Here is a 22,665-nt window from a genome sequence, read left to right on the forward strand (position 1 = left end):
GCACTCTGAGTTTATTACTTCTCTATCAGGAAGTGAGTAGTCTGTTTCATCATGAGTCCTCTGAAATCATAGTTAGTCACTGTGGTCACTTTTCCTAAAATTTTCAAAGATAATTTTCTTTACGATGTTTTTTTTAATATAGAAGGACAAGAATTTAAGAAGCACCAAATTACATTGATTGCCACATTGCATTTTTTTAATATCCATAAGCAAAGAAAATAGAATAAGGTGAAAGTTTTTATTTCAAGGTAAAATAAAATAAAATTACAATAAATTTAATTTAAATACACAAATACAATAAAAAATTGTCAGTTGACATACTCGATACTTTTAGTATTAACTTCATAAATTGTTCACCTGGTTCTGCTCCCTTTACTCAGTATCAGTTCATATAAGTCTTCCCAGATTTCTCTGAAACTACCCCTTCATCATTTCTGATAACACAATAGTATTTCATCACATTCATAAACCTCAACTTGTTCAGCCATTCCCTAACTTCTAGGCACCCCTTGCAGTTTCCAATTCTGCTATAACTATATTTGTACATATAGGTCTATCTTCTTATTGCCTTTAAGATCCAATGTAAATTCCTCTGGCTTTTAAAGGCCTTCACAACCTGGCCTCAGTTCACCTTTCCAATTTGTTACATGTTTTTCTCTACCTATACCCTGTTGTCCAGTCAAACTAGCTTTTATTTTGTTCCTCACATATGATACACTATGTCCAAATTCCATGCCTTTGCCTTGGCTGTCTCTCATGCCTGGAATACACTCCCTCCTCACCTCTGCCTCTTTGAATCCCTTTGTTTCCTTCAAAACTCACCTCCAACATTGCCATCTACACAGATCTTTCTTGATCTTCAGTGATGCAACTAGGTGGCATAGTGCTTACTTGGAGTGAAAAAACCCAAATTTGTGTCACGACTCAGATTGTGACCCTAGGAGTAACAACTCTTCTCAGCTGCAGTTTCCTCATCTATGAAATGCACCTGCCTTACCAGATCGTTGTGAAGACTTTAAAATGTAAAGTGCTATATAAATGTTTATTATTATTATCATTATCCCCCATACTGTAATGTTAAGTAAGGCATAAAACAGGGAAGCAAAGTCCTAGACACCGACATGGTGGATGCCTAGGGCATAGTCCAAAATTGAAGAATTTTCTATACATGGCAAAGCCCTCCAGATATTCCTGGTTACAAGTTACATTGAGATTTCCCTGCAGAGAAGCGCTGAAGAGTTTCATAAATGAGATCCATAATCATTCAAGGGTTCAGCACATTCATTCACATAGATAGGAAAAGCCAAATGAATGAAGAATGCATATTGCTTGTGCTATTATAGGCAGTTGGAGGAACAAGACATAGAAGTTGTTCATCAGAACATGTATTTTGTTGAAACATTGTAAATAAACAATGAGTTGTCCCAGAATTGAAGAGGAAAGGAGAAAATGTGTTGAATTGCCTTTGGAAAGTTCCCTGAAACAAAGGTTCTTAACAACAACATTCTTGAGTAAGAGGCAGTGTGGTACAATAGATAGCCCATGGTTAGATGTCAAGTCTTATTTCTGACATACTAGCTCTGTGACTCTGGGCAAGTCATTTAACTTCTCAGGGCTCCGGCCACATCCTCTAGGCATATACATTTCAGATGAGTTGCTAATCTGCACTGGTGGTGAGAATTTCCATACTTTGAATTCCTCATGGTGAAGAAATAATAGATCAGGACCTCTGCCTCATCTTCTCCCCCACATCCCTGCAAAAGATTCTTCCTGTGAGTTGTACAGCTGTTATTAATGAAACTGTTGTTTTAGTCATTTTTCAGTCATGTCTGACTCTTCATGACACCTTTTGGCATTTTCTTGGCAGAGATACTGGAGTGGTTTGCCATTTTCTTCTCCAGCTCATGTTCCAGATGAAGAACTGAGGCAAACAGGGTTAAGTGACTTGCCCAGGGTCACATAGCTAGTAAGTGTCTGAGGCTGGAATTGACCTCAGGTCTCCTGACTTTTCAGGGCCAGCACTGTGCCAAACTGCCTCAAATTGCCTACAGAGCAAATACTTCTCAATCTGTAATGCAAAGTTTTCAATTATTCCCTTAGCTTAATTAGAACATATGAGATGGTCTATAAAGGCAAAGGGATTTGTTATTTCTCACAGGGTTCAATTACAGAGGGTCTGAGCTAAATGATATCTTGGGTTCCCTTATAGCATTACAATTTCATAAGAAAACAGTGTGAGTAATGAAAAGACCAACAAAACCAGATTATTAAAAATATAAATTTTTACAAGTCACTAGCTCCTCAGTTCCTTAGCCAGAAGCTAGAATATTTTATGAATAAAAGTCAAATTAAAATTTATTTAAAACTCATTTAAACCCCAAATGCAAATGAGATATTCTGAAAAATATTAAATCTAAATATAATATCTATTTGAAATAGATTCTCTATTTATCTTTGTCTATTTCATGGCTTGCTTTAATATTTTTAATTTATATGGCATACTTATATTGAGGCCTCTAGGTCTAAATGCCTAGTAAAACCTAATTCAACTTATTGAATAAAACAACAATGTAGAAATAATGATTGACTAAAAAGGACTTTGGAGGGGTTCACACCATGCTATAAAAAATGCTTTTTAATCCATTTTTAAAAACCAGTTCTACCTGAGACTCCTAAAACCAGCCCTGAAGTGAATTGGCTTTGTCCATTTGAGGCCCGAGCACTGATTCTGGTCTCTAAGCTTCTGATACAATTATCAGATGTAGCACTGGTTAAGAGTAGAAAGTACTGGACTAAATTGCCAGGCTGATAAAATGTGAGACAGGTTCAGGTTTTTTGAACCAGTGAACTACTGCTTTAAACTTGTGTGGTAAGCTCAGTGATCATATCAAAGTTGGATTGCCTCATAGAGAAATATCCCACTGTTGGTCCCTCTGTGGATCTCCCAGCTGCCCTAATGGACTCATTCATCTTCGGATACTCTAGTCTATAAACTACCTGGACACAAGATGAGTGCCATAATCCCATCCCAGTCTGGACCTGAAAAAGAAGATGTTTCCAGTGTTAGAGGCTCAAAGTAAGGTCCCTACAGTGGCTATTTTCAAACTATCTTTTCTTCTCAAAGCACCCACACCTACCTGTTTCCTCCTTCTAAGCAGAGGAACTTAACATTTTGCAGGAAAAACTGGGTCTCTCCATTATAAGTTCTTTATCTCTCTCTTCCCCAATACTACAAATCAAATTAATTCACTAGCCACATCCTGCTTTGCTTCAGTCTCAAAGGATGAGCCCTTCTTGCAAATGGAAATCTCTTTACCTATGCCCTTCATAATCATCCCCTCCAATTTCCTCCAGAAGCTTGCCCCTTTGATGATCATCTATCCCTAATTTTCAACTTTTTATCCAGTGGCTTCTTTTTTGCTTCCTTCAAACACATCCAGCTGGTTCCATCCTTTAAAAACCTTAAATAGATTCAACCATACCTTCAGGCTATTGTCCTATACTTTTCTCTTCCACAGCCAAATCCTTAGAGTCATCTACATTTGTTTCCTTCATTTCTTCACTTCCAATTCACTTCTCATTTCCATTCTATCTGGCTTCCAACCCTATCACTTTGCCAAGTACTACTCTCTTCAAGGTCACCACCAGAGGTGTGTTTATTGATAGATGCAATGATCTATTTTTTCCTAGACTTTATCCCTGGTTTTTTGTGACATGGCTCATGCTCTCTCTCTCTCTCTCTCTCTCTCTCTCTCTCTCTCTCTCTCTTTCTCTCTCTCTTTCAGTCTTAGTCTGTTTGTCTCTGCCATTCTCCCTGTCTCTCATCTCCCTCCCCTTGGTGATCTTATCAGTTCCTAAGAATTCAACTATATCACTTTGTAGAAGACTGAAAAATCTATATATCAATCAACATTTATTTATTAAATTTATTAAATGCTTACAATCATGCCAGGAGGTGTAAGCTATTGGGATACAAAGAAAGGGGGAAAAAACCAGTCCAAGCTATCGTTATATGGGAACAAATAGGTATTAAAATGGAGACAAATTATTACATTGTAATGGGAACAATAGGTAAATGAAAGGTACGTTCAAACTAAAAGAAAAGTAATCAAAAGGAAGGTTAGAAGGAAAAGCTTTAGCAGTTGCAGTGACCAGGAAAGGCCTCCAGCTAAAGGTAGCTTCGTAACTGAGTCTAGGAGGAAGTGAGAGATTCTAAAAGTCATAATAAAGGAGGGAAAACCAAGGAGATAGCTTGTGACAAGGTAGGGAGAACAGAGAAGTCCCCATTTTTTCTCTTGATCTTGAGTCCCACATCCCCAGCTGCAAGCTTGACATTTCCGTTTGCAAGTCACATATACGTCTCAAATTCAGGATGCCCAAAACAAAATTCATTCCCCCTAAAGCCAGCCTTCCTCATAACATACAATTCTGTCAGAGCATCACCATTCTTCTAGGAATCACCCTGGACTCTTCATTCTCTCTCATTTCCCATATCCAATTAGTTCCCAAATCTTGTTGGTCTCACCACCTCAACATCTGTCACATCTGACCTTTTTCTACTGACATAAACTCACTCTAAAACCATCAGGCATTTATTAAGTACTATGTGCCAGGCAACTAGGTGGTACAGTGAGTAGAGTGCCTGGAGTCAGGCAGATTCATCTTCCTGAGTTCAAGTCTGGCCTTAGACACTTTTCAGCTGTGTGACTCTGGCCAAATCACTTAACCCTGTTTGCCTCAGTTTCCTCATCTGTAAAATTAGCTGGAGAAGGAAATGTCAAACCACTCTAGTATTTTCGCCAAGAAAACCCTAAATGGGGTCACGAAGAGTTGGATGTGACTGAAAAATGACTGAATAATGTGCCAAGCATTCTGCTAAGTACAAAGAATACAAAGAAAGACAGAAACATAGTCCCTACCCCTTAAGGAGGTACTGGTGGAAACAATATAGACATGCAGCATTCATGGAAGATAATCTCTGTGTAAGGCACTGAGTAGAGGATAGGGAGCAGAAGGGAAAGGACTCTTGCAGAAAATGAGATTTGAATCTTGAAGGAAGCTAGGAGGTGGAGGCAAGAAGGGAGAACATCTAGTCATGGGGGTCAGTGAAATGGCACAGAATTGGGAAATAAAATCATGCCTGAAGGACAGCAAAGAGACCAGTGTAACTGGATTGTAGAGTATTTGGAGAATAGGGGAGAGAATTTGGAACTCAAAGTTTTAAAAAGAGATGTTCAAAAAAAAAAGATACTTCGTATCTATCAGATTTGCAAAACTAACAACAAAGGAAAATGACAAATGCTAGAGGGGCTTTGGGGAAACTGAGACATTAATGAATTTTGTTGGTGGAGCTAAGAGTGGATCCAGGCATTCTGGAAAGCAACTGTGCATATGCTTTTACCCAGAGATATCACTACTACATCTGTACCCAAAATGGATCAAAGAAAAAGGAAAAGGACCCACATATACAAAAATATTTATAATAGCACTTTTTGTAGTGGCAAAGAACTAGAAACTAAGGAGGTTCTCAGAAACTGGGGAATGGCTGAACAAATTATGGTTAGTGAATGTGATATAATACTACTGTGCTCTAAGAAATAATGAAGGGGACAGTTTCAGAGAAACCTGAGAAGACTTACATGAATTGATACAGAATGAAGTGAACAAAACTAGAACAGTGTATATAACAACATTGTAAAGGTAAACGATTTTGAAAGACGTAAAACCTCTGATCAATGAAATGACCAACCACAATCCCAGAGGACTCATATCATGAAACACTCTCCCCACCTCCTAACAGATGATGAATTCAAGGTACTTGAATTCAAGTATTCAAGTATATTCAAGGTTTATTTTTTGCACATGGCCATTGCAAGAATTTGTTTTGCTTTACTGTGCATATTTTACATGGGTTTTGCTTTTTTCCCATTTTTCAAGAGGGTGAGGTAGTGTGAGGGAGAGGATTTTTATTCATTGAAAATAAAATAAAAACTTTAAAAGCAGAGAAAGCAGAATCTCTGCCTTTACGAAATATATAGGACCTGGCACATATTGTGTGTACTCACTGAGAAAGAAGGTGAAGCTCTCCACCTCAAAAAAGTTTTATCATTATGAATAAGGCTGTGGGTGAGGCAAGAAAGTATCCTATCCTGTAACAGAGTACTTGCTTGTGCAAACTAATCTACCTCTCTTACCCATCAGAATCCAGGCCATCTCCAGAACAACGTAGATTCACAGTATTCATGGCTGGAGGTTGACAATCTACACACACAGTATAACCTTCGCGAAGGTACTGCATCCAGCGGGTCAGGGGACGATTTTCCATAGCACAATAATGAGTCAAGGATTCTGTCTTGAACTCCATACAATACCTACAGGGAAAAAAGTTAAAGACAATTTCATAAGCTGTAGTATAGGTATAATCAATAGGGAACCTTAGGGATAGTGTTCTCCAAAAGCAGTCTGGCATAATGGAAAGAATACCTAACTTGGCATCAGAAGCCATGGCTTGGCACCCAGCTTTGCACGTAACTATTCCACTCCATGGAAGCATCCCAATAATTAGAATTTTTTTATTGTCAGACTGAAAAACAACCAGAAACCCAGCCCAAAAACCTTCTGGACTCAAGCTTTCTCATTCTCGACTTCCTCGTCCAAAGATAAAGAGAGAGGGGCGGGGGAGGGATACCACCCCCAGCTCCCATAACTATCTAACCCACAGGGATGTTATGAGAAAGGTACTTTGTTTAATGTAAAATTGTTGTTTGCCCAATGACATCATGGAGTGATGTCTTGACTTGCTTGTGAATTGGATTTAAGTGAAGCAGAGTTGCACAAAGTCATCAGCTTCATTCTATCTTCCAGAGTCATCAAAGTCCAGTGGCAGGACAAAACTCAGGACAACTGGTGATGGCCTGGGATGCAGCGTATGTCTTCAGTGTTTGACCAAGCTCTAAGTGCTCCACAATGCCTGCTTTAGTGGCCTTCTTGACCGTTGGAACAAATTGTTCTCATCCAAACATTTTGATGAGGGAAGTCTTCACGTGCTTGGGGTAAACATCCCCCTAACTCACCAACAGATTTGAAATCTCAGCCTGGTTTAGCCCATCTGCCATGACAGTTTTACTGGGGTGTGGCTGCTACACATGCCACAACTTCTTGGAAACACAGGCGAGAGTTGAGTAAAGGTGGACACCAAAGGTGGATGAGTGGTGTATGGGATGTTCAGGGAGCTCTAGTGAGAGTGCTTGCCAAGCCCTTTTCAGGGCTGCTCATCCAAGTGCAAACTATAAGTACTGTCACAACATTTTTTTATCTTGGAACATGTAGTGAAAAAAGCAGTTCTTTGGTGATCTCTCCATTTTTGGATTAGTGGCTTATTTGTTGACTTATCTTTATCATCTTTTCTCTTCCTAATCCATGAATCAGTCACTCCTACAAAGCAAAACATCTGATATCTTGTTTCGTGGACACAGTTATTAAATCATGTGTAAGAAGGAATTTTAGCTTCTCTTGTTTACATTTTTATTTAATTGTATTTTTTCAATTGTTGAGCATTTCTTTGTTATCCCTGTTATCCTTTATCCCTTTCCCCCCAAAACAAGAAAAACAAAACCCTTCTAATACATTAGCAGAGTCAATGTTGCCTACTTTTCAAAGAATTTTACAAAGTTAGACAAATTAAGGTTGAGAAAGGCAGCATGCCTTCAAGACATTTTGTGTTTTAATAGACTAACAGATCTCAAACTTTTTCCTCAAAGAGCTTTTGTTGATGTGGCTTATGATCTATCATTATTTATTATATTAGAAATTAAAACATCTTAGTATTATGAAGATAATTTCAAACTTGTGGACACCCTGAAAAGGTCTCAGGGATCTCTGTGATCCCTGGATCACACTTGGAGAATTTCTGTATTAGACCCATGGAAAATAGGTTAATTCCAACAGTCATGAGTGGATAGAATGGAAGAGATTCTAACAATCTATGAATAGTTCTCAAAGGAGAACTTCCAGGTGTAGGTGAGGATTTTCAGAGTTATTAAAAACAAAGAGAAATCTAACAACATAAGTCATGTTGATTTGAGATTTAAATATCATTTTATTTATAGCTCTAATATAAAAACAAAGAAGAAACATCCAAAGGCAATTGCAGATAATATCACTTTGACGCTATTACTTCCTTGCTGAGCTACAAAGAAAGACTTCTGAAAATAAAGAACTGTGATAGATGACTAAGGAAGGTTGGAGAATAATGTTTGAAGTATCTATCCTGTTCTCAAAAGTCTTATCTACAGGCAGATTAATAAACTACATGATCTATTGGAAGGAACTTTTTCCCAGCTCAATTATCTTTCACATGCTGAGATATCCTTGTGGTAGAAAAGAAAGGATGTTGGAGTTAGAATGAGGAGATTCACATTCAGATCATGCCTCTGGCACATTAACTTTGTGAATATGGACAAGTCACATAATCTCTGTTAGCCTCAGGTTCCTCATCTGTAAAATGAAGTAACAGTACTTTTACTACTTGCCTCAAGGGTTGTTGTGGGAAAAGTAGGGAGCATTTATACAAATCTGAGGTTTTTACAAGTACTGTATATGCCATTTTGAAGTGCACCTAGCAGATGGTATGCTGTTGTCTGTAGAACCTACCTAGACTCTATAAATATTGATAATCATTCAAGTTTGTATTGTGCTTTAAGGTTCACAAAGTGCGCTATTCATAGCCATCCTGTCAGGCAGGCAGAGAAAATATTATTTCCCAAATTCTACAGATGAAGAAACTGAGGATGTGAGAATTTAAGTGATTTGCCCCCAGTCATATAGCTAGTAAGTATGAAGCTGAGAATTCCCAGTACCAATTCCAGCTCTCTTTCCATTATACCAAAGTGCATTAATTCACAAAGTGGTATGATCATTACTACCCATACCACCTTGAGGAAGTCACCTCTCTGGGTCTCATTTTCTTCCTCCATAAAATGAAAGGATCAGATTGGATGATCCAAGGTCCTCCAGTTCTAGGTATGTGATCTTGCAGTTACGTTTTTATAGAGAATCTTTCTGCAAAGAGCTTAGAATTCAAACCTAATTTAATCTTTATGGCATTCATAAAACTAGAAAGAAGACATATATTCCCTGTTCTGTGGTAGTAGCGGAGTTTAAATTCAGAAAGAATAAATGCACTATTCAAGTCGATAAAATAGCAAATTCAATTATTTAAATTGGATTATGCCTATGTACACAACAGGCTTGACTTTTTCATTACTGGCCTGACTATTCGACCTTCAAATTTTAAATCAAAAATTACCCAGCATCCCCTGTGTCTGCAGACCACTGTGGAGATACCACCTGTCTTTTTCTCTCCTTGTTGTATGCAGAGGTAGTGATAAAAGCAGGAACTGCAAAGGAAAGGATTGTATTAAAACATACAGTTTAAAAAATAAAGTGTAAAAAAGTAGCGTTTCCAGCCTTTTGGCTTTATGACATGTATCTTGAAAAGTTCTAAGTTTCCCATGACCTATCAAGCTAGTCATGAGACAGCAAATAGAAATATCCCCTTAACTATATTTTAGAGAAGTCTGCACACATACTTTATGGGAAGGAAGGAAATGGGGCTCACATCCATGACTTCAGGATGCCTATGTATGGCCTATGTCTGTAGTCCATGCTACTGGAGAGCCTGAGTTTAGTGGATTGCTTGAGTTCAGGAGTTCCAAGCTGCAGTAGAGGTAATGCAGACTTGGTGTCAGAACTAAGTCTAGCAGCAATGTGGCAAACCCCTGGATGGAGTAGTAGTGGGGAGAGAGAAAGTAAGACACCTAAGTAAGTAGGGGCAAACTAGCCCAGGTCAGAAAAATGGAGGTTAAATCTTTCAAGATGATTAGCATTAGTTTGGGGTTCAAAAGTGGCCTCTGTACTTCCAGTCTGACAGACGTAGGGAAATCTAGCCTCAAAAATAAAATATACTAAAAAGGGAAAAGAAGAGAAGAGGAAAAACACAATGGCAAGTACAAAAAGAACTAAATGAGATATATTTAAAAAGAGGTAGGTCAAGTTAATGAACACTTATGAAGCACTTATTATGTACCAGACACTGTACTAAGCTCTGGGTATAGAAAAAAAATGCCTTCAAAGTCCATGCCTTCAAAGAGTTCACAATCTAATGAGAGAGAGGACATGCAAACTACTATGTACAAAAAAGATATACACAGGAAAGAATGGAGATAATCTCAGGGCAAAGGCATCAGAATTAAGGGAGACCAAGAGAGGCTTCTTGCAGAAGGCAAAATATTAGCTAAATCTTGAAGGCAACAAGGAGCCATTGAAAACTATTGAACGGGTCAGGGTGAAGAGTGTAGAGGGGTGACATGGTCAAATGTGCTCTAGAAAGATCGGTTTGGCAGCTGATTGTACGATGGACTGGAATGAGGAAAGACTTGGGGCAAGGAAACCAACCTTGTAGTAGTCTATTGTAATAGCCCAGGTATTTGCAATGAGGCCCTGCTCCAAGCTTACAACAGTGTCAGAGGAAAGAAAAGGGCATAAAGGAAAGATGTTACAAAGATAGAATCAACAAGATTTGGTAAATGTTTAGATATAGGGGGTGAGAGAATGAGGAGTCAGGATGACACCTAGGTTGAGAGCCTTTCTTCTCTCTCCTTTTTAACTTTTTTTTCTTTTCTTTTGTATCTATACTGTCTCCTCTATACTTTCCTACAAGTGATCTCATTTCTTCCCATCTTCTCCAGCAGATTGCCCCCTCCTTCATTTATTCTCTCTCTCTCTCTCTCTCTCTCTCTTTCTCTCTCTCTCTCTCTCTCTCTCTCTCTCACACACACACACACACACATACACACACACACTCTCTCTCACACACACACACACATATTAGGTATACATATATATATACACACACATACATATGTCTATATGTGTGTATATATACACATATATGCCACAGCTCCAGTTATCTAAAGCTGCTCTAGTACTGGGACTCTTTCCTCTTTCATTTCAGACTTGGTCTCTAATGATGAGCACACCTAAAGTATTTTGTGTTCCTAATTACTTCCCCATTTCTAGTTACTTGAGTGATCATGTTTTCATTCGCTTAAGCAAGGAAAAAAATCATCTGCTATTAAATACAGCATCATAATAAAAATGGCCCGTGAACTTTTCAATCCCTATACCTTGGATTTATTTTTATTTTTTAATGGTACAATATGTTCATACAAAAGTTTAAACAAATTGCTCTTAATTCAAAGCTTAGACACAAGTGAAGCTCTTCACTTAGATTAGATTCAGCCCAAGACATGGTGACTGTCCACAGGAAGGGGGCAGGCTATCCAAATTCAAGCGCTATCTACCCACCCTGCTATAATGACTAAGGGAATAAAAGGAAAGAAAATCCTCCCCTAGAGAAGGATCTGAGGTGACAAAATGCACACCTAATAACTTATCATGGCATAATGGAAAGAAAACTAGATATAAAACCCAGTCATTTGTGTAACTTGGGAAAGACATTTCACCTCTATAGATATCAGTTTCTGCCTCTATAAAATGAGGGGGTTAGGCTAAATTATCCCTAAGATTTTTTTCAGCTCTGAAGCCTCCATTCCTTTAACTGACCATCATTATTTATCACCTACATGTAACTGTAGAAGACGGAAACTGGGTAGCTATGATCTTGCCAGCAGAGTCCCCTGAAAGTATGATTGTGCCCTTTCCCCTAAGTCCATGGCCAATATAACCAGATTAAAATCACTATGATTTCTCCAAAGTAGTTTAGTCAATGTCTCAGTCTCTGTGATTCTGTGGAAAGACCAGGCTTCCTGGGCGTAGACAGTTCTACACTGATTACAATTATTATAGCTTTATCTTTTTTTACTTAAAAAATAAGCTTGTGATTTTATTTTAGAAATCCTTTTCTCCTTCAGTATTACTCCATATTTCTCTGCACTAGTGACCATTAGCATTCACAGATAATATATTTAATCATTTGTTGAACAATTTCTTCTTTGAGGGACCTGCAACAATCCATTACTACATGTATGATTTTGTAAAAACCTACACTTGTAAAAATAATATATGGTATATATTTCACTTAAAAATTATGGTGAAATTAATTGATTTTGAAAAGTATTTAATGCCCTTTGAGCTAATGGAGAGATCTTAGGTGTTCACAAAAGCTGATTATGTATCACTGGTCTATAAAAATAATGTGGAAACAGAAAATAAATGGGAATATAAGAGTAATATCTACCTGGTAGCTTGAAGTTTATAAAGCACAATATACAACAGGGGAAAAGATCCACGAACATTAAATGATTCAAAGGAATAAGAAGCATGTATATTAATATGGATTTTATGCCTCATGTTTATGATAGAAATCTACTCATATTCATAAAGTAGAAAATGGTCATTTGAACCAACCCTCAATTAAAACTTCAAATAAAGGCTTTAAGGTCCAACTTCAGTGATAATAGCTCTCTAACCAGACCCTTATCTTTTTTTCTGATAAAGGTTTTATTTCATGTCCCTTTGAAATTGTAAATAAGTCCTCATAAGGATCAATCAGTAGAAAACTGATGACTTTACAAATAAAGAGTAATCATGGTACATCATAGATTTAGAGCTGGAAGGAACCTTAGCAGCCATTCTGTGCACCCCCACCCCCACCCCCACTCCCTTATTCTCAGATGAGGAAACTTTAAGTTGGAAATGTTAAAAGACTTTTCCAAAGGCAAAAAGGTTGTGAGTTGCCCTACAAGAATTTAAATGCAGGCTCTCCTACCTTAAATCCAGCACTCTTCCCACTAGACTGGGCCATCCAACCTTAGGTTTTTATTGAAACAACAGACAATATATTTTGATTTGCCATTTTAGTGAGAGCTCTGCAGTAGCTCAGCTTGGTTTAAACTAAAGCATTTATGTAAATTTCTATGCTTGTAGGCAGGCCGCATAAATCTCATGGCAGGCTGCATTTTGGACAGCCTTGCACTAGACTCATCTTTAAAAATAACTTTGGTGGAGACATCCATCCAATTTTCATTTGCACTTGCCCCAACTGCTCTAATCTTAACCAGACCTTTATTTAACCTGTAGCTCTCAGTTACTAGAATCCACCATTACTGTTTCAGTACAAATGATGGAGGTTAACAGAGATGTCTTTAACAGACATGAACTTAATGTGTTTTAGAATGTGACAAGCAGAAAGGAGGTCTGCAGGAAGAAGAAAAGTGAGAAAGAAGTTGTGTGTGGTACAGGATCAGGGTAGGATTTCTTTTCTGTTTGATTTGCATTTATCCAAGGCTATGAATGGCAGGCTTATAGTGACAATATGAGGCAGGTGAAAAGGGGAGGAGGAAGGAGTTCTTCAAGAAGATAGGATGGGCCCTTCTTTGGGTACAACCTCAGGTAATTGGCAAGCTAGAAGAGCTAAAGAAATGAATAATAAATAGGAAGTCAAAAAATCTGGGTTCTAGTGCTGGTTCTGCCATCAACTGACTTCATAAAATCAAACAAATCCTTCCATCTTTGGTGGATTCAATTACCTCATCTGCAACGTGAGATGGTTAGTTAGGTGGTTTCTAAGGTCCCATCCAACTCTAAAGCCTCTGAAGTTTCATGACATAGTAGGGGGTGGGGGGAAATAGATATGCAATCAAAAGATCTGGGTTCAAATTCTCTCTCCTCATTTATTAGCTATGTGACCTTAAGCTTAAACCCTCGACATGTGACTTCTCAGAACTTCATTTTTATCATAAAAAGGGGTTGGATTACATAATGACAGAAACCCTTTCCAGGCCACTAGTCTATAAGGCCTTTCCACCAGATTCAAGAGTCTTCTCCAAAATTATCTTCCACCTACTCTGTATGTATCTTAAATGTACCTAATTATCTACATCTTGTCCCCCTCACAAGAAGAAGAGTTCCTTCCAAGCAGGGACTATTTTTGCCTTTCTTTGCTTAGCACACTGCCTGGCACATAATAAACACTTAATACATCCTTTTTGATTGGATTATCAATCTATCCAACCAATAAAGCTAGGTCCTAATTTAGTGGGAATAATTAATCCCCCAAAGTGGTAAACTATTGCAATTTCCACAGCATATTTCCACTGGGCTGGGATCAACAACCATATTTTATATAATTATAACTTCAAATAGTGTGAACTTCAAAGTGATCCCTTTGGTGGATTCATTTTTCCTACTAAGCAGGATTGAGCTATTTCATTACAGAGCTTCTCCTTAGGTCCAGTGATTGTTACTGTGGTTCTGCCCCCATCGGAAGTGTTTGAGTATTTCCAATATCTTAAGGAGTATCATTAAAGTCTTTAAAATTATCAAAGCGAAATTAAAACTTAAATGTGTGTACTTGTTGATGTGTCTAACAGCACTCTGAATATTAGAGGAAGGTCAAGAAATCAAAGAATCCTAAAGGTTCATGATTCTAAAAGGGGTAGGAACTAATCATTTAAACCTACTTCCACCTATTCTGTGCATATTTTGTATCTATTTAGGTATTTTCTCACCCATTAGGATATAAACTCCTTGAGGGCAAGAACTGTTTCTTTGACTTTCTTTTTATCCCCAGCAATTAGCACAATGCCTTAGACACAGTAAGCACTTACTAAATTATTGTTAACTGACTGATCTTGGGGCCAACAAAATTTCAGAAGCTGGTTACCAAGTTGAAGTCCTTAGCTCCTCCTGGTGAAGAATGAAAGGGCACTGACATACTGGTAGCTCTTGTTTACAAATTTCCAGGACAAATTCCCTTGTGTTCTCAATGAATTCAGTGCACGGATCACAATCTTTCTTTCCTCCCCAACTCCTTACTTCTTACTAGGAGACTTCAATATACATATACTTCCTTAAACACTCTAACCTCCCAGTTCTTCAATTTCTTCATTTCCCGTGACCTACTCCTCTACCCCAGCCTAGCCATAAATGAAAATGTTCGCAACTTTCTCTTGCCATCATCCACAAATTCGCCACTTCCAGTTTCATGAGCTCTGAAATTCTCTGCTCACAATCTATTGGTTTTCCACATCTCTCTCCCTTCAAATACTAAAGCTTGTTCTTCATGTACACCATGGCCTCCAAACCTTCAACCCCATCCCCACTTTTCTCCCAGGCCATCATCCTGGCACTAGCCAAACTCTCCTCCTTTCCCCGTCATCACCTCTTAGTGAACAACTTCAACTTTACATTGTCCTCTTGAGTCCCTGGTCTCTTCATCCTATTACTTCTTGTGTCCTGCCAAGCCTCAGTCTTGGATCATTCCTGCCATCTGCTGCCTTTGCTCCTATGTATGGGCTTCTGAATGAAGGTGGAGAAAAATAAAGCAACCATTCTTAAGAAGTCCACTACAAACTTATGTTAAATAAGCTCAAATGGACCCTTAATGCTGCTAGGCAATCCTTCTTCATCTTTTGAATTAACGTACTATCCCACTCACCACAACAGCTCTTCCAAATCTTTATATCCCTCTGAAACCTTCCATGGATCACCTTCCTCCTTCTTCTGAGCTGAGAACATTGGCTCCTATTTTACTGAAGAAAAAATGTGAGGCCTTTCCTTGAGAGCCCCCTTTTCCTACTCACTCTGTAATGTTGCTTGTTTGTGAGCAGCTTGCAAGCAGGGATTGTTTTTTGCCTCCTTTTGAATCACCAATGCTTAGCACAGTATCTGGCACATAGTAGATGCTTAATGCTTACACACTGACTGATGTAAGACCTCTGCTGCCTTGAGGCACTCTACCCACTAGGCAGTAAGGGATTGTGAAGGTAAAGGAATACAAGAAGCATTTGGCCTTGTCCCCTCCCCACAGGAGAGATCTCTATAGATGAGACCAGTTACGGATTAATTTGGATGAACTAAGACCTCTTTTAAAATACAAACACCTCCTTAGAGAGTTAACCTTATCCTTAGCATAAAGGACTTCAACCAGATAACCAAATCCCATTTCTTCTATCTTTGGGAAAGAAATAGGGGAAGGGCATTTTAGAGAAAGGCAGACTAGGCAGGGTACCATAGTATGGCCCTTTGGAGAGCCAGAAGACAATGAATGAAACAGGAATCTGTGGACCAGAAACAAGGAATTCTAAGAGGTAAGAGCAAAGTGTAGGGACAAAAAAGCAGGGGGTGGGGGTTGGGGGGGGAAGTTGGGACAAATTTCATCCACCTAGCCAGCCGATGTACTTTTTTTCCACTGAAAATTTTTTTCTGTTGCCTTTGGCATGCATTTCACAGCATTCCCCGAAATAGTTGTACCTGACCTAGATGTGTGAGTATCAAATGTGTTCTTAATGGTGAAGGACTAAAAAAGGTCACTTGATTTAAAGTCTGAAGGGTTGGTTCATTTCCCAGCAAGACCACTTACTAGATGCACTACTTTGGGCAATCAATAAATAAACATTTATTAAGTGCCTATTACATTCCACAAATTATCTTAAGTGCAGGAGATACAAAAAGAGGCAAAAACAATTCCTGCCCTCAAGGAACTCAGGATCTAATGGGGCAGAAAGCGTGCAAGCAAATATGAACAAAGCAAGCTATATGTGGGATAAACAGGAAATAATAAACAGAGAGAAGACATTGGAATTAAGAGGGTTAGGGAAGGCTTCCTATAGAAGGTGGAAGTTTAGCTGGGACTTGAAGGAAGCCAGAGAGGTCAGCAGTCAGAGTGGAGGAGGAAAAGCATTCTAGGTGTGGGTCACAGCTAGAATGAATGCCCAGAACCAAGAGATGGAGTGTCTTACTAGTGGAACTGCTAGGAGGACAATGTTACTGGATCAAAGAGTATGTAGTAGGGAATAAGGTATAATAAGACTAGAGAGCTAAGAGGGTGCTAGGTTATGAAGGGCTTTGAATGCCAAATAGAATATTTTGTATTTGCTCCCACAGGCAATAGGGAGCTTCTGGAATTTGTTGAGTAGGAAGTGACATGACTGGACCTAAATTTTAGGCAAATCACTTTAGTGGCTGAATGGAGGATGGATTTGAGTGAGGAAACTTGAGGCAGGCAGACCCACCAGCAGGCTATTGCAATAATGCAGGCATGAGATGAGGAAGGACTGCTCTAGAATGAAGGCAGTCAGAGAAAAGAAGGGGACATATTGGAGAGATGTTGTAAAGTTGAAAATGACAGGTCTTGGCAACAGCTTGGATTGGGGTGGGGGGGGGGGGAAGGTAAGAGATGGTGAACAGTCCAGGATGACATCCAGGTTGGAGCCTAAGGGACTAGGAGGAGGATGTTGCCTTCTACAGTATTGGGGTGGGGTGGAGTGAGGTTAAGGGGAAAGATAATGAATTTCATTTTGAACACTTTACTTCTCTGGGTATCAGTTTCCTCCACTATAAAATGAGGGGATTAGATTTGATCACCTCTAAATGTACTCCCAGCACTAAATCTAGGATTTCTATGCTCTTCCTGTGGCCAGTGGTAAAGAGAGACATAACAGTGACAGTTTGTTGTGTCACAGGACAGTGTTGTGGGATCTTATCAAAGGATTTTACAAACAAAAACTTCAATTGTCCAGTCCATTCTAGCAGCCAAAGGCTGGGTGGGACTAGCTTTTTTTTTTAAATTGAGAGACGAAAAATATGTTTTAAGGGAAAAAACTGATAGGTCCTAAAAGTCCATTTATCCCTGCCCCTTTTTAAAAGAGATACTATGCGCAAAAACCCATTAGTTGTGAACCTTCAATTTTGAATAACCTCCTTTTTTTGAGCAATTGTGTTTCTGGGTGTTAAGAATATAGACTACTTAATTATAAACTTGGTATTGCTACCCTTATAATTAAAATGGAGATTTGTTACTTAGGGTATTTTTATACCATTTAAGGGAAAATTTCCCTTATGTATGTATGTTCAAAATGGAGAAAATGCTCCTATGAAATTGTATCACAGTGCCTGAAACATATTAGGCATTTATAAGTGTTTATTATGTGCTATATGTTAGCTATTATTTTTATTCCAAAGTGAGATGCAGAGTCAGCCGTTTCCTCATATGAAAAATTACCATATTTTGAGCTAAGTACTTTGTTATCAGCATTAGTCCTAAACACTATAGCTTAGGATAACAGCACAAGCCATTTGGGGGCATCATTGTATCACTGTACTTAGTATGATATATTTTCTATGTTACTGTGCATAAATGGGTCAGAGGGCTTGAAGAAACATGTCCGATAGACTATGTGAGAAAAGTTGGTGGGAAGGAAGGCATTTGTGATTGGTCAATCATTCCTTCAGCATAGGGGTTGTATCATGGACCAGTCTGGTGAAGCCTATGAACCTCTTCTCAGAATCACATTTTTAGAATGCATCCCATTTCCTCTTTTCCCCTCTTCCCACTTCCCAACCTTGGCCCAAGAGAGCTTTTTTCTCTAATAGCAATAAATAATCATTTTTATATGAAATAGTAAAGAGTACTATTACAGGAAGATAACAACAATGACGAACAGGAGTACCATATGAATGCCCACAATCCTGTCCATGGGAAGTTGTGTATTCCAGACAGCCAGCTTTCTCTTCAAGGTGTGGGCAAGGTTCCCCACCATTCTGAGGTTCCTGCTGCACATAACGTCTCCGCACACGTATTGCAGGTTTACACTGGTCTGTACAACTGCTCCAAGGACTCCATTCTCCCACAATGCATGGGCGAGCTAAAAAGTAAAATGACAACACATTTATGGCGGTGAACTTCTCCAGTGGATCATGTTGGCACCCCACTGTCTTTTCTAATGTAGGATTTAAAGTTCAACACTATCTAAATTTGTTTTTGGCTGATATCCAGTTGAATAGGTAGAATATAAGTCCTCAGATTATTTCCATTTATCTTGCCCTTACAACTTTTGCAGGAACTATGATTGTCTTACAACACATACCAGACATCAGAATTATCACAGTGCACCAAATGGCTTGGTAAACCCACTCTATCCATTCATGATAGATGGTGAACCTGCAGGGACCCTTCTCTCAAAACCCCAAAGTGGATTTAAGGGTCCATTAAAAAAATAAATGCTGTGCTAGAAAAGGTCTAATCTTGATCTGTATGAAGCAAAGCCAAGAAGACTTAGCCTAGAGTAGGCCCATCCCAGAAGATTCAGTACCTATCACTGAGAACTAAGAGACAGGGAATGCTAGAGCTGAAAGAACCTTAGAGATCATTTAGTATAACCCCCTCAGTTTACAGATGAATAAACTGAGAGCTGGTGAGGTTTAAGTATCACAAATCATTGGCATAGCCAGAACATGAACCCAGGCCTTCCTAGTTCAGAGCTTTCTCCATATGTCATAAGATATTAAGAGAACCTCAGACTATAACCTTGACTTCTAGAAATGCCTCAGGAGTCAATCTGCCCAAGATAAAACAAGACCTTTCAAGGCAGCTTGAGAAAGGAGACAAATTTCTATGGGTGGCACAAGTTTCCTAGAACTGACCTGAACACTGTGAAGGCAAGAGTAATGTCCCCAGTGGGCAGAATGAGGCTAGCTACTCCCAGTTTCCCATGGATTGATTCTATTTCCCCATTCACTTGATAGAACATATGAGGTCAAATACCATGTTCCTCTAAAAAGACTGAGATATCTGTTTACCAAATTTGCTATTGAGTCATGTTTAGGTTGTCTCAAGAAGCCAGAGACCAGGATTTCAAGTTTAAATATCATTGGGTTTTTTTTCAAAATGCATTATGACAATTTAATGGCCAAGAAAAGATTTTGAAGAGATCCTGTTGGTTTTTGGATTTATGTCCCTCAGGATTTAGAATGAGATAAAGGATCATAATAGTGACAATGACAGTGATGACAACACCACTAATGATCACTAGCATTTATGTGGTGCTTTAAGGTTTGCAAAGCAAAGATTGCTGCTATGTTTTGTGAATGCCATGTCGTTACTGAGCCTGCAGAGTTCATTCTTGTTTCATGCAAACTGCACTCTAGCCATGCCTCTCCTGTCTTGTACTTAGGAAGCTAGCACTTTCACCTATGTGAATCACTATCTGGGGAGTGAGTGGCTATATGACTGGATATCTTTTATACATCATATACATCACATCTTTCATACATTCCCAGGAAAAACTGCAGAGCTCTCTGTTGACTTTGTCAGTTTGGCAAAGAGCTGCTTCAGTATCTCTCATCATGGAGTCACCAAGTATCACTATTTGTCTCTTCCCTTGGCAAATGACCTCTCTCACCTTCTGTTTTTTCAAAGAACACTTATTTTCCTGATAACCTGGAAAGTGAACAAATGTTCTTAAGCCCCTTTCTCTTCTCTTCTGGGAGGAAGGCCAACCTGAGCATAGATAACAAGTACTTGCCCTGGCAGAAAGAAAAGCAACACCTACTTCAAAGAGCTCCCTAGAAAATTCTTCCTTTTCACCATATTTTCCCAGAATCAAGATCTCCACTTCTTCCACTTTCTTGTAGCAACTACTTGGGGGTTCCTCAACATGAAAACTGTCAATCCCTTTACCTTAGTAGCACCCTGAGGGGCACATTCAACTTCATCCTCTCTCCCCTTATTCTCCAGCTTAAACCCTTCAGTTTCAAAACTCTCCAGATCTTCAGCACACTTTCTCTTTTCCCTCAGGTCTTTTTCTCAACCTACCCTTCTTATTACATAGCTACATGGGATAAGCCTCTAGCTAAGATGAAAATGAAAATCGCTTTTAGAGTATATTTAAGATCCTAAACTTCTTTGAAAATTTTGGTTCACCTTTAAATTTTTGTTTAGTTCATCTGGCTTGTTCCAAAACCATTTAAAGTCCCTGGATGAAAAGACAATCTAAACTGCAAGTTCAAGTTACTGTTTTCTATCATTGTTACTGTTGCTTCAGGTTTGAACTTGGCAGAATGAGGCTTCCTGTTTTGTTTAAAATCCATGACTTTAAAAGACCCATCAAAGAGATTCAGAAAGTTTCTTGGACCTTGAAATACAATATTTAGGAGATTTAACTGAGATACAAATTGAATATATTCATTTGAAAATAGTTACAAATAAAAAGGTAATCCCCGAAACATCAAGTTGAAAGATTTGTACACAATGTTTGTTCCCTTCCTGCGTATAATAAAACACAATAATCTATTCTTGATTTATTTTCGTGTTTTTGATTATTTTGACTGCAATTTCTTTTAGTTAAATAAGGACTAGTTTTTTGGGGGGAGGGCTGGCTGGAGGGGAAGAACAGAGCTCCTAGCTGGATTGAATGCTAAGTAAGAATCATACATAATTACAGCAGCATGACAACAATCTCATTTTAAATCTAACGCATTACTGTTCAGTACCCTTTCCCTCTGATGCTTATCCCATTCAATTTAACTCATATCTCTGTAAATCCCTCCCAAATTCAGCATTCTTGGTATCCATTTCTTTTTCACTAGTTACTAATGAAACCTGACAGGACATTTTGTCTGTTCCATGATATTCTGAATTGTCATCACTACAAGTTAACTGCAATCTCCCAGTTTCTGAAAACTCAGTTAAAATTTGATCCTTTGGGGCTATCCTAGGAATTTGGGGTACTTTGCTGGCAGCCAGGGATTACAGATTCAACAGATACCAGAAAGCAAGGTCACCAGTTTCTATCAAAATTCATTTCAGTCAATATTTGCTAAGTATGCAAGGCATTTTGTCCAGCAATAAGAATACAAAGGGCAAATGAGACATGGCCTTGGCTCACAAAGAACTTACAATTTTCCAGAGGAATAAGAAGGGTACACACACACACACACACACACACACACACACACACACCAGGACATAAAACAGAATGTGCTAAATACCAGGTAGTGATCCAGAGTTCTATGACAAGCCTGAAATAAGAGCAATCACTTCCAGTTGAAGGAAGCAGGAAAGATTCTAGGGAGGAAGCAGTACCCCTGTTGGGCCTTGAGGGAAACTGAGGAAGAAATAAAAGAAGAAATGAAGTTGCTGTTCACCATGGCTTTGACTTCAGAAAATAAGAAGAGAACTTAGGACCCCTTAAAAGTATGAAGAATTTTGGTGACAAGTGAACTTTAATCAATCAGCATTTAAAAAAATAAACAGTAAGGACTGGGGGGAGTAAAGTGTACTGGATTGATTTAGGGTTGAAAGCTGCCTCTTGAGGAAGTCATCTAGTTCAATGCCTCACTTTATAAATGAGAAAACTAAGACCTAAAGAGGTTAAGTGACTTACCCAAGGGCATACTGATAGTAAGTAGCAGAGCTAGTATCTGAACTCAGGTCCTTTGACCCTAAATCCAAGGCTCTTTCCAATATACCAGGGAGAATATAGGAAGGGAAGTACCAAAGGGTAGGAGAATTAGGAAGATAGAAGTAATGCTCTATCAGCAGATAATAAATAATCTACTTAAGACAAAAACATTCAAAAAGGAAAAACATTTATTATACTCCTACTAAATGCAAATATTGCTAGGAACTAAACTAAATAAATCCCTGCCCCCGTTGTTTTCAATCTCTAAATCAGTTCTATCCGCATCAGGGAAAAACCCACAAATCAAGGCATCCCGAGTGCATAGCCTTCTGATATTTTGAATGACTCATAAACAATGATGCTCCTTCAGACTATGCAGATCTCACTTTCTCACGTGCCATACTTTCTCATTCTGTGCTGTTTTTGTCTGTGTATCCCTAGAGAGCCTCCCAGCAGGACC

General features: G+C 38.7%; 1 protein-coding gene across 1 annotated transcript in view; it reads right to left on the reverse strand.

Moving 5' to 3' along the window:
- The window catches only part of SBSPON (somatomedin B and thrombospondin type 1 domain containing), a 45,860-nt gene that overhangs the window by 9,666 nt on the left and 13,529 nt on the right, over positions 1–22,665 (reverse strand). Inside the window, exons 2-4 of the mRNA XM_036737177.1 lie at positions 18,474–18,668; positions 9,308–9,398; positions 6,195–6,371 (exon numbers count right to left, since the gene is read on the reverse strand). Coding sequence (XP_036593072.1) covers positions 6,195–6,371; positions 9,308–9,398; positions 18,474–18,668 — 463 coding nt within the window. The remainder of the gene's footprint in view (positions 1–6,194; positions 6,372–9,307; positions 9,399–18,473; positions 18,669–22,665) is intronic.

Source organism: Trichosurus vulpecula, chromosome 1 (assembly GCF_011100635.1).
Source record: "Trichosurus vulpecula isolate mTriVul1 chromosome 1, mTriVul1.pri, whole genome shotgun sequence".
In the NCBI taxonomy this organism is placed as follows: domain Eukaryota; kingdom Metazoa; phylum Chordata; class Mammalia; order Diprotodontia; family Phalangeridae; genus Trichosurus; species Trichosurus vulpecula.